This window comes from Grampus griseus (assembly GCF_964374135.1).
Source record: "Grampus griseus genome assembly, chromosome: 1".
Lineage (NCBI taxonomy): Eukaryota > Metazoa > Chordata > Mammalia > Artiodactyla > Delphinidae > Grampus > Grampus griseus.
The window spans coordinates 5885750-5898663 of record NC_139017.1 but is presented as its reverse complement, the minus strand read 5'-3'; the positions used below and the strand labels follow the sequence as shown (position 1 = coordinate 5898663).

At 35.1% G+C, this 12914-nt stretch overlaps 1 protein-coding gene across 2 annotated transcripts in view; it reads right to left on the bottom strand.

The window, feature by feature from the left end:
- Positions 1–12914, bottom strand: part of KCNT2 (potassium sodium-activated channel subfamily T member 2) — a 369346-nt gene that overhangs the window by 106600 nt on the left and 249832 nt on the right. For both annotated transcript variants that reach the window (XM_082654683.1, XM_082654684.1), the window contains exon 15: positions 658–807. In XM_082654683.1, coding sequence (XP_082510809.1) covers positions 658–807 — 150 coding nt within the window. The remainder of the gene's footprint in view (positions 1–657; positions 808–12914) is intronic.

Genomic DNA, 12914 nt, shown 5'->3' with positions numbered 1-12914 from the left:
ACTTAAAAATATTTTTTAAATATAAAAAAAGTATATAAACAGAATCATGTTGGGAATTAAAGTAGAATACTTTAGATATTAGATTACTGGAATATACTAGATTATTACAAATCTTAAAAATGTTATATTAATATTTTATAATACTAATAATATATTATTTTCATGTTAGACATACTTTTTATTTCTTAAGTAAAGAATTTCTCTCAAAAAGAACAAAAATAATAATGATCTATGTTTGAATTGGAAGGTACTATCATTTATTTTTTAACTTATTTTTCTGGACAAAGCAAGTTTTAAAAAAATGTCTAGCTTTTATAAATGTTATTTTTACTTTGTTTAAATTTTTAATCACCACTTTAAAATTTAGATTTATAAAGGAGATTCATTTTCATGTGAATTTTTACAGGATTAAAATATTTTTAAAGTTAAATTAAAAGATACTAAAGTCAATATTCTTACTAAGTTATATGATACACCCAAGAATCTTAACTCGTAGAGACCATACCAAAGGCCAGAATTCAAATGTCTCAATAATTATGTCAAAAATTCAAGAATAATTGCAACTTATGAGCACCAATATGGGTTATATAATGGAAAACTGTGTTTAAAGGTATGACTGATTAATATTTTAATTCCACTCTGGAAGCAGAAACATACTTTTTGTGTGCATGGAAAGAAGCATAGGTGAAGCTCTTTCCTTCATATTCAGCAAAAAATGTACTTTCTTCCAAAACGATGTGGTACACTTCATTCCCAGAGCATCTGCCATACATCTTCTGCCATTGTTCTGGCGATTGCTGGCCTTCTCTGCAACAAAAGCATACACACATACACACAGAGAGAGACAAACAGTGAATGTGGTTCAAAAAAGTCCTTGTCATACATAATCTGGAGTTTTCCAACTGTAAGAATGGACAAGCACAGTTCAAAGAAGTTATCTGTGTGGTGCTCAAAATGATGACACGATTTACAAAGAGTTGCTATAAAAATTTCGAAACTAACACAACATAGAAGCTTGAGAGATGGCAAATTTTTAAAAAGTAGAAGGTTTTCACAATCCAGTTAATAAAAGCATTTATTGTGATCATGAACCAGTGAGCTATAGCATCTGATTTTTAGTCTTTGTTTAGGTATATCATGTCATGCACGACCTATATATAATACTTGTCTTATAGTCTCAGTAATACAGCCCACTTCATCCCCTTTATGATACCTGCTTGGCTCCTGTATGTAACTGACTTTGCTTTGTATTTAAAATTATGAATACATACATCTCAAATTATCAGTTTGATTTTATAGAAAGCATACTCTTAATTTCTATCCATATCATAGCAATGGATTTCTTCCAATTGTGTATCAGTTAAGAAAAGATACTTCTTTGTGATAAAAGTAAGGATCTCCAAAAGAGATTACCAGAAGTATTTTTTAAAAGAATATAAGTTTATCACAGAAAGTGCAGTTTCCTTTTTATTCTAGAATATTCTACTCAGTGAGTTTGGAAATTTATTAAAAACTCAACTTATGACAAAATTTATTGTGAATATACAATAATGATTTTTCCCATTTTGTACAATAAATTCCATTTACTTTTGGTGAATAAAGTTTATGAACTCTGTAAGTACAACAAATGAACCTTCTAGAAGAAAAGAGATGAATTTATAAAAATCAAAATATTTCATCATAACCTCTGTAGCTTCTGGATGGATTAAAGCAGACAAGTCATATTTATCATATTTTAAACTCTGAGTTTTGTCTGAAAACATTATAAAACATTTATAAACATTTTCAAAGTGTCAATAAATTTTTAAAAACCCATATATTTTCCAGGTATGTTTCACTTGCACTTCATTCCTTCTTAAGGATGTTTAAGGGTTAAGAGTCTGAGCCTTGGAGTCTGACTGCCTGATGTGAACCCTAACTCTGCAATGTTGGGTGAGTTATTTAACTTCTCTGTGATACTTTACTTCTGTAAAAAACATTATCAGTCTCACTGGGTTGGAGAAAATGCAGTAAATCAAGTAAATCATTTAGCAGATGTTGGGAACACAGTAATCTTCAGTAAATGTTAGCATCCATTATTATTTTGCTGTTATATCTTCCTCATTGCTGAATTCGGGAGCCACTTTCAACATTCCTAGTCACAATATGAACAATATTGCTCTTAAAATCTTCACCCTTTCTTCTGTAATGTTAACATATTTTTGAAACTAGGAAAATAAAACAAAACACATTTGACTATTAACTATATATGGCTACACCTAACTACTACTTCCTAAGAATGATTGTTCTTGGTGGAGAAAACTCTTCCTTTGGCCAACAGAAATAAAACTATTTTTGGTAGGTAACATATTGCTACTTGGCAAGATAGTACTTGGCAAAGACAGAATTCGTTTAAAGGGCTGAAAATGTAAGAGAAGGTGCCAGTAATTCATCAGGGTTTGTTTGTCATCCAAAAGGCCTCATGGGGTCAAATAATTGTCACATAAGGGCACTAAAAGCTATTCAAGAGAATCACAAATCTAATTCCAGCAGCTGAAATGGAAACACAATATGGTAACTTGGAAGGAAACAGAGAAGGACGGGGTCAGACAAGGACAGCTCTGATGAATTTTCTTAAATCACTTGCTGGTTCCATGCTATTTTATACTGGCACCTTTTTACCAAACATCTTTAATGAATCTCTAAATTCAGCTAATTGTAAATATATAATTCTTTTTGCTTTCACTTCATGTTAATTACTTGAGAAATGTTGGAAATGAGCAACTCCATCTACTACTAATGGGTATGTCCAAGTCTCACTTATTAATTCCTACATGAAATATTTATTGAGCACGTGGGAGGCGGCAAGAAAAGTTCTAGATTTCTAGGCGATGACAGTTGACAAAAAGGGCAGACCTACTTTCTTTCTTGAATCCTTTAGTGGAGGAAAACTGACAATACAGCAAATTATGTGTTGGAAGTGATAAGTGGTGGGGGGAAAAATAAAGCAGAGAGGGAAATCGTTTTCAGGGGTGGATTGGAGTATAAATAGTAGGACTGAGGAAGACCTCGCTGAGAGAATGCCATTTAAGTAAAAATCTTGAAATGGATGAGAGATTAGTGGATTAGAGATAGTCACAGGGGAGAAGACTGTTTCTGGCAGAAGCAGCAGCAAGTGCTTCCCTGAGGCAGGGGGATGCCTGGTATGGCTGAGGAGAAGCAAGGAAGCCAGTTTGGCTGAGGTTGAGGAAGGAGGAGAAAAGGAGGCCAGAGAAGTAACTGGCAGGGAGACAGGTCATGAAGGGATTTCTAAAATCTTACTACTTTGACCTTTATAGGGAAAATTTGCAAAAGATTCTGACTTATACTTTGCAAAAATCCCTCTGGTCATTGTCCTGAGAATAGATTGAAGCAGGAGCAATGAGCAGTGAGGAGTTTATTGCAATGATTTAGCAAGAAGATGATGGCTTGGACCAGGTGAGATCCTGGGTGTGTTCTGCAAGTGGACCTGAAAGTATCTGCTGATGGAAGAGAAAAATAAAAATAAACACCTTAAGTGCCCATGGCCATCAGAAATATGAAAATTAAATGAATAAATATCCATACAGATAAAAGTGAAAATGTAAGTACTAATGCTTATAAAGCACCATGGGGAAATCTCAAATACGAAATGTTAAAAGGATTAAGTAGCGCTAGGTGCCTCATTTAGTTAACCAGGTCCTAGGGAAGAAGACACATAAATCAGAGATAGTATATGTGGGCTTCACAAACATGTGGAATGTTTATTTTTTCTAAATTTGGAATGCTAGGTTCATGGATGCTCATAATAATATTCTTATACCTTTGAATAGCTGAAATATTTTCTAACAAATAAAAACTAAAATGCATCACCAAAGTGAAAACACAAACCAGGGCTAGTAGTAAGGATTTTAAGCTTTTTGTTGTTGTATTTTTCACTGCTACCTTTCAAGGCAGCATTACAGGCTGCCCTATACAAGGCCTCCCTGCTTACCAACATTTTGAGACTAACATTTTATTTAGGCAGAAAGTAATATTTTCCCCTCTTACTATGAGGAATGTATCAACAATTTTTTTCCAAAAAGCTACCCAGTTTTTCAATTTATTGAATAGTCCATCTTTTCACACCCTGGTTTAAAATAACTCCCCTATCAAACACCAAATTCCTGTTGCCTACGGGCCTCGATCTCAACTTTCTAGTCGGTCAAATTGACTTGCCTCTACCCATTACCTAACACTAACTAGGTCGACTATTGTAGCTATAAAATTGTTTCAAAATACATCAGGATAATCCCTCTCGTTATTATTCTCCTTCAAAAATTTTCTTGCTATTCTTGTCTCTTCATTTTTCCATACGAACTTAAAATCAGCTGGTTTACTTCAAAAAGAATACCTTTGATATGATTATTGGGATGATTAATAAATTTGGGTGAAATTGACAGCCTTGTGATATTGACAATCTTCATTTGTATGTTTATTACTTGTCTATTTCTTCCACCATCTCTCACTCATCCTGAAGCAGAATGTAAGCACCAGAACTTCTCAGTCCATTGTCTATCCTGATCTCTGTGGGATCTCCAGTAAATAGAACATCTTCTAGAATACAGTGAATGTTCAAAAAATGTTTGTTTAATGACAGCATTTAATTCTTCTGACAATCTGTGAGATGCATGCTAGTATTATGCCCATCACACAGATAAAGAAACTGAGGCTCAATGGTTTCAAGTCTTTGGTCTTGCCAGCATGGACAGACCAAAGAATTCAACCCAGGCAGTCTGGCTACAAACACTGCCCCTTACTCCGAAGCTTCAGTTCTGAGTAACTCCAATATTTAGTGTGAATGTGTAGCTGTTCTATTACTTTTCTTCAGGATACTAGAATGTGAGAGCCAAATTTTCCTTTTACCCTTATTAATAATACAAGGCATTTTATAGCCTGTAGATTTGTAAAAAAACAAAAACAAAATAAAAAACTTCTGATTTGTCTTCAACTTACCATTCTACCCGAATTTTCCTTTGTCTTTTCCCACTTTACGTATCTGGGGAGACTTAATTCAAGATTATTTTTGAATGAGAGGAAATGTATCATATAAATAAATAATATATTTCCAAATATTTTATACAAGAGAATTCTTTAGTTCTATCACTTAAGTAGCTCGTAAGTAGCACTTACCTATTTCTCCACCATCCACTCTTACACTCCTAAAAACTGTGCTAACCCATCTCCTAGCTTCCTTGCTTCCTGTGTTGATTGGTGCTACATTAGGAGTGAATTTCAAAATCTCAAATCACTTCATGTCACTCTCCTGCTGAAAATAGTTAAAGGGCTTCCTCCTTCCATTTGAAAAAGGTGAACTTTCTTACCATCATTACAAAGCCCTCCTGACCTATGCCATGCCTGTCTTCCAAATTTCAAATATCATTCCTGTGTCGTTTCTCTTGAGTTCTCCAGCCATGAGCAGTCTTTAATTTCCCCTGAAGAAGAGACTCTCTTATCTTGGTCTTCTCACAATGCTGTTCTTTCTTCCTCCTACGCCTTCCTCGTTCCTGGACCCACAGCTCAGGCATTACTCTCTCAGCTGTGTGGTGGTGTACTTCCTTCATGATATTATAACACTAAATTGTATTAACTAATCCTTAATGTCTTGCTTCCCTGTGAAATAGGCCCCATGAGGAAAGGGATCATGTCCTGTTTACCACTGTATCTCTGAGACAAGACATCTGTTCTGACACAGAGTAACTGCTTAATAAATGTTTTGTTAAGTGAACAAAGAATAACCTAACAATGTTCTTCATGCTCAGTTACTAAATGTTCTGCTTTTCTAATCATATCATTCCTTTCTCCTTCACCAGAATCATGTTTTAGGTCTCACCAATTACTTTCCCCATGATGAATTTGCTGTTAGAATGCGAGGAGGACCTTCACTGAGTTTCGTAATCATAAATGGATATGAAATGAACTTAACCTCAGCAGCAGTAAACAACACAAAAGATATTAAGGCTAAAAAAGCAAAGAATGGAAAGCTCCGTGAAAAGCCCTTTTAAAAAGACTTACTATGTGTTTACACTAATCAAATGAACATTTAGGGAAAATAGTTGGCTTGTGCATTTAATTCCTGTTAACCTCGAAGTAAACCCCAACCTGTAAAGTAGGATAGCCCGTAGTCTATTTCATACACTTTCGAGGCTGCTCTACCATATTGACTGGTAATTAAATAGTAATCAATTCTTCCTAGGCAGGTTTAGGTACACCTTTATTTTCAAAATAATGGCTGCTCCAGCTGTTTGTAAAGGTGTTAGTAGAAAAAGAAAGAAGGAAGAAGAGGAATATGAAAAGAAAATATTCTACTAAGAAAGTAAAGGAAGTACAGAATGAACGTGTATGCTCAGTACTTGAATCTCTTTAGATCTCTATTTGCCCTGAATAAAGGGTAATGCTGTGAAATCCATGCATCCAATACCATAGTTATGAGAGCCTTAGAAAAATGTCAGTGGGCAGCTTAGAAGGAAAAGAAGCTTGTGCCTGCTCTTGTCTGCATTTTAAACCCTTAACAAAGGTCTTAGTGAGAAAAATATTTGGGAGGAAAAAAAAAGGAAAGTGTAAGGACAGGTGATAGAGAATTGTTTATGAGAAAACAAACAAACAAACAAATGTCCGCTGAAGTAAATTACAACTTCCATGTTAAAATATTCACGACCTTGTAGCCTTCAGCCATGCTCTGTCAAATTTCCATCCCTGTCCTATAATAACAATGTCTTGGGCAGATTCCATTTCTTTCAAATCATGTTCAGTTATTAAAAAACCCAATCCCATCTGATTTGAAACTCCAATCTTCCCAGGTCAGGCTAATTCTCCCTGGAATGCTGATGCTTAGAAGTGACTCTAACTGGTCAGCAATGGCCTCTGTGAAGGTGTCTTGTAGAGACATGTGAACATACTTTGTGGGGTATGAGGGGTGGGCCTCTGGGCACCATCACTGGGAAGCAAGAAACTCTCTTTCACTCTATCTCACCTACTTCCCAGCAACACATCCCATCCACCCTATGGCTGCTTGGGTTTCCTCACCTTGTAGGCAGAACCCTTAGATGGGGTACCACAGAGAGAGAGTGCAAATCTTTTTAAGCCATCAGCTGTGCTGCTGGAAACCCAAGCATGGGAGGGAAGGTTCTGCCATCTCTCTCTCTCAAATTCTTTTTTCTTCATGTTCAAATAATCACAGAAAACTACATACGCAGATGTCCAACTAGGGAACGAATTGCTAGTTCCCACTTCCTGCAGATACTCCACGAGTATTAGGTCATTTTTTGGACTTCACTTCATGAGGCTGGGGGTAGGTGCAAAAACACTGCTGCACTACTGGTTCCCTCTCTGATCTTCTCTTTCTACAGAAAGGTGGGGAGATTAGAAAATGGGATAGTTGACTCTTTTTCCTCCTTGGTTTTAGGTTATGGTCACCAATCCTGGGACAACATGAAAAGTCCCTCTCATGACCATAAAAGGCCAAACAGTGGGCAGTGACCCAATTCCTGGAAATCTCTGCCCCTTCCCCAAAATAGTTGTAATAATTCTCCCACTAATGAGCCTATGAAATTACCCAGCCCATAAAGAACCAACCACCCCATATTTCAGGGCCTCTTTCACTGTCTGAGATGGACCACATTCTGTCTATGGAATTCTGTCTCTAAATAAACCTGCTTTCACTTTAAAAAAAATAAATAAATAAAAATAAAATAAAAATTTAAGAAAAGGTATGTTCGTTCTATCCTGTTTATTGTTCCCAAGTTAGAAATATCATTTGCTCCAGTTAACTTTTCAATGGTGCATAAATTAAATTTGACAACTGATTTTATTTTTCTTTCAAATGCAAGTTGAACATCCCTTGTTAACCCACGATTACACTTTCAAGGCAAATGGGTTTTTATTGGCGGAGAGCAAATTAACTCCCATACAGTCTCCTGTGCTTCAACACGACCAACCAGTTGGAACAGGACTGTCAGCTAATAAGTGCTTGGGTCTGCAATTTGCAGAAACGTGCTTCATACAGGCCTCTGAATGCAGTAAAAGAATCTGACATGGTTTTGGTTTTCAAAATTTCCCTACATCAGGGCTTCCCTGGTGGCGCTGTGGTTGATAGTCCCCCTGCCGATGCAGGGGACACGGGTTCGTGCCCCGGTCCAGGAAGATCCCACACGCCGCGGAGCGGCTGGACCCGTGAGCCATGGCCGCTGAGCCTGCGCGTCCGGAGCCTGTGCTCCGCAACGGGAGAGGCCACAACAGTGAGAGGCCCGCGTACCGCAAAAAAAAAAAAAAAAAAAAAAATTCCCCCACATCAAATTTTCCCAAAAGGAGAAAATAAGAATCTAACTGGAATTTCCTGTTCCAGATACAATACCTTGAAGTCTTATTATACTGCACTCTCTGTTCCTATTTCAGGAATGTACTGAATGACCCTGCTCAGTAATGTGGTTTGCATTTTTTTAAAAACAGCATACAAGCTTATTTGATGGACAATGCCCTATTTTTATGAAGATGTATGTTTTTGTAAAACTCAAACTAATAACTTTTAGAAGGTAAAATTTGAATTTTACTTTCATATTTTCTTTGTGTATTTAAAGATGCCACCAAACTAAAGGTAAACTCAAGAAGTGTAGGCAGGCATTACTGCCTTCAAGATTGTACAATGAAATTAGTAGTGCAAATCCATCTCTTCTACAATATTATATCTGTCATTTTAAACACCTCTGCATCGTAATTATTGGATTTAGTTTTGCTAGTACATTTTGTTCTCTTCAATCCTAAATAAGGCATTTAAATATACAAAAAATGGTTAGTTTCACATTCACCAAAATTGACACAGATTGCCAAATTAGTTGCTTTTATATATTTATTTTTATTACCAAACTAAATTATTTTCACATCAATGGGAATAAAGAACATATTGTCACAAGGTATCTTTGGTATAAAATCCATTCTTCAAAATGTAATAAAAGGCTTTACATATAACTGGAGGAAATCTTTGCCTTAGGAAAAGGTGTCATTTAAATTTATACTTGCAGAGTTACATAAGATAAAATTTCCTTATGATGTTTTATTTTAAACATAAGAAAATCTATTTATTACCTCATTATACTAGATTGAAAGTAGATGTAAAAAGTCTAAAACAAGTGACCCAAAGGTTTTAATATAACTGAAATTAACATATTTTATTTAATTCCATACTCTAGTAGTTCACCAATTTAATGTCAGCTTGGTTCCAGATAATTGTTTATATTCTTTACAGGAGCCTCTCTGAAAACATACATGAATTACATTAATTCACAATTGTCCCAAGCTTTTACTTTATTTAAAAATTAAGATATTTAAATGGTATTCCAATTCCCTTTACTATTAATGTCAGGAATCTACAGTGAACACTGCAAGTAAAAGAAATGATTTTGACAAATTGTAGCCTGTGTCATTGAAAACATAATTGTAATTTATGGAATGGAAAGGGCATATTAGAGTAGACGGAAACTTCCACTACAGGTGAGGCTACAAAAGAGAAAGCTAACACAGAACTTTGGATGAATGTTTATTCTTGCTGGTCTGGGGATCGATCTGACACACAAATTGGATTATCTTACCTAGAAAGAAAAGTAGTCAAGAACTCTAAGTAGAGGAGGTAATAGAACTCAAGATTAAGTAATAAAACTCAAGATTAAGCTGAACTTTCCCCAGCTTTTTATGGTATCAGACATCAAAATAAAAACCTGAGTCCTAACATTAAAACCATGTGGAGGATGATAATCAATTTTCAGCCACTAGATGGAACCAGAAAGCTGTTTGCCATTCTCAGGATAAGAAAAATTGCTGTGAAAGTGAGGAGAGTACAGAAATGCTATACAACTTTCAAGCATTCTTAATAGTGAACATAAACAGTGAACACCCTTTTGAAAGAGATTTCAAAGAGAAATGAAATAAAGCTCCACCGTTAAATCTGAAAGGCTGATTGCACATGAAAGTGGTCCAAACTCACTACCCTTAAAGTTTGTTCTTCAAAAATTCTAGTGTGGTTTTCTGAAGTACTCACTTAACTCAAGAAGCCACCTAATTATCACACACACAAATCCTAAAATTCTGTGAAGACTTTTCACCTGCTTCTTAAACTGTCAGGTGAAAAATAAATTCATCTCTCATAATGACACTGAATTCTCAGCTCTTTAATTCCATTATTAAATAAGTCGTATCCCACTGATTTTAAACTGTTCTCCTTTAGCATTAATAAAAATCCATAGCGAAGGTGTACCTTCCCCCTCTCTCTCTCAGAACACAGCCTGCTTCCTTATGAATAAGTACCATACGCTTAGCTTATGGTCGAGTGCTCCGTGCTCTTGTGCATTTGCATTGCTCTGCTGTATCTGTCACTTTAGTTGAGAACATCATAGTGAAGTCTTCGGGAAAGTTGTATTCTATAAATATTAATATTTAGGGATATAGGAGTTTCATAAGCTCCTATTGTTGTTATTCACATTTTATCATTTTGAGTATGTTTTTTGCTCTTTTAAAATTATGTGTAACTGGCAAGTTTCTTCACTGGCTGTCCATGTTGTCATTTGGTTTATTCTCAAGGTATGCAAACTAATCTTACCATAGCTAAAAGAAACTACATTAATAAAATAAATCTACTAGGGGAAACTTATAACACACTGCAAACATACATAAGCCATGTTTACATTGTGTTCTGCCTTGTGGTTTTTTTAGTTTTTGTGACCAGAATGGAACGTTTTCATTTTTGTATTTCCCGAACTCCTAACACAGTGCCTTACACTGTATGAATGCATGTGATTGTTATCGTAGGATGAATGAATGAATGACCAAATCATAACAATATTTTAACTCTATTCAGTGCTATTTTTAGCATGGGACTTCATTCATAACTTAAATTGACCAAAAAAAAAAAAAATGCTTCCAGATTCTGGGCTTCATTTAAAGAGTTTTGAGGTATCTCAATAAAAATGTGTTATCAAATTTTATTACTATGTCATTGTAGGCATTTTCTATTGACCACCATCTCTGAGGTGTGAGAGAAAATAATTATCTCACAACAGATTCCCCACAGGGCTGTAAGTATAGAGTAGCAGTGACTATAGATACAGGTCTCTTGATTTTCCATTTTGTAGGCTGAGGATATTAGCTACTCTCCCTTCTACATCTCCTCCCTACTTTTCTCTAAAATATCATTTGCTGTACCTTTTTACATTGTTGAAAATGCAAATATCTGTATTTTGTTCCCTGGCTATAAATAAGTCAATGGCTTCAGATAAAAGTGGAGAACCCGTTGTACATCTCAAACTTATACGTTACATGTCAATTATAATAAAGCTGGAAAAAAAAAGTACAGAAAACCTGAGTTCAGTGATTACATTATTCGGATTATTGCAACATAGTTCATTTAAGAGTTCAGTGGAATGCTATAATTATATGAACTTCTCTGTATTCCCTGAGCAATTCAAGAGAGAATACAAAAAAAAAAAAAATTCCTTACTTACTGACAACCTATTGTTCAGTATTATGGCACATTTTAATTTGATTTATTATAGTTTCTTTTTCATTTTCTTGGAGTTTATGACCACCTTTTTTTTTTCCAGTTGGGAGAGAAAACAGAAACTTCCTTTGTCACATCCCATTGTTTATGTTGCTTTTAATCTAGTCCAGTCTCTTGTTGAGACTTGTCTGGCTTTTCCTATCTTGACCATAGCTTTTAGAAATCTTTGGTTTTAGCTATGGTACAGACATGTGACCTAGGTTCTACCAATTGGACACAAATGCGAGAGTTTATTCTGGAAGTGAGCTAAATGAGGAAACAGGCAGGCGAGGGGGCATCTATATTGTTGAGATGTCTGGCTGCAGAGGTAGCTGGCTCCCAGGATGTTCAGAGGTCAAAGTTCCTTATTGGGTTAGCTGTGAGGTGGGGTAGTGGGAACTGTTCGTGCATGTTGAGCCTAAATAAAGGCTAACTTTCCTGTTCTATGAGTTATCTATATTCCTCCATACACCTCTTTATAATCAGACTAGCTCAATGAATATCCTTGCCTAAAGTTAAGAATCCTAGTCAATATTGAGATTTCTCTTCCTTTCTACAACTTTAAGAGAATTCTTCTTCATCATTACTGCTTTATAATTTGGCAGTGTTATGTCTCTAGGTGTGGTTCTCTTTCATTCATTGTCATTCACAAGCAAGAAACCCGGTCTATTTAAAGATTTAAATCTCCCTTCTTCTGTTATAATTTCTTGCATTCTATTCTCTCCATCCTTTCTGGAATTCCCACCAAATCAGATATTACCTCTTTAAGATTGATTTCGTGTACTGTGAATTATTTTTCCTACATATTCTATCTCTTTCTCTTTTTTTAAATCTGAAATCCTCAAGATTTCTATGATGTTATCTTTCAAGGTTTTTATAATCACTCTGTTAATTTCAAAAGGTCTTTACTTTCTATTTCTCTACTATAACTCCTTTTCGTATCTTCCTGGGAGTAATAATTACAATTATTTTTAGCTATTCTGGATTTGTGTATTTATGTATTATGGCTTTTCCCATTATTATTGAAGAGAAAATCATATACTCCAGAATCATAATCAACAAATTTAAGTTAAATATTCTGAAAATTTTAAACTCTACAAATAAATTCCTCAGCATTTTATTCCTTTGAACAATCATTATCACCCTTTCATAATCCTTCAGTATTCTTGTGAACTATTATTTATACTTCTCTACTGTTCAAAAATACATTTGAATTTCTTTTTAATGTATTTTTGTTCTCATTTACTGTGACTCTCCTTGCTTCCAAACATTTGACTCTCCTTTCAAATGGTATAGTTTTTTGACCTTAGAAAAAATTGTTTCCTAGTGAGTAGAAGACCCAACATCCCTATTA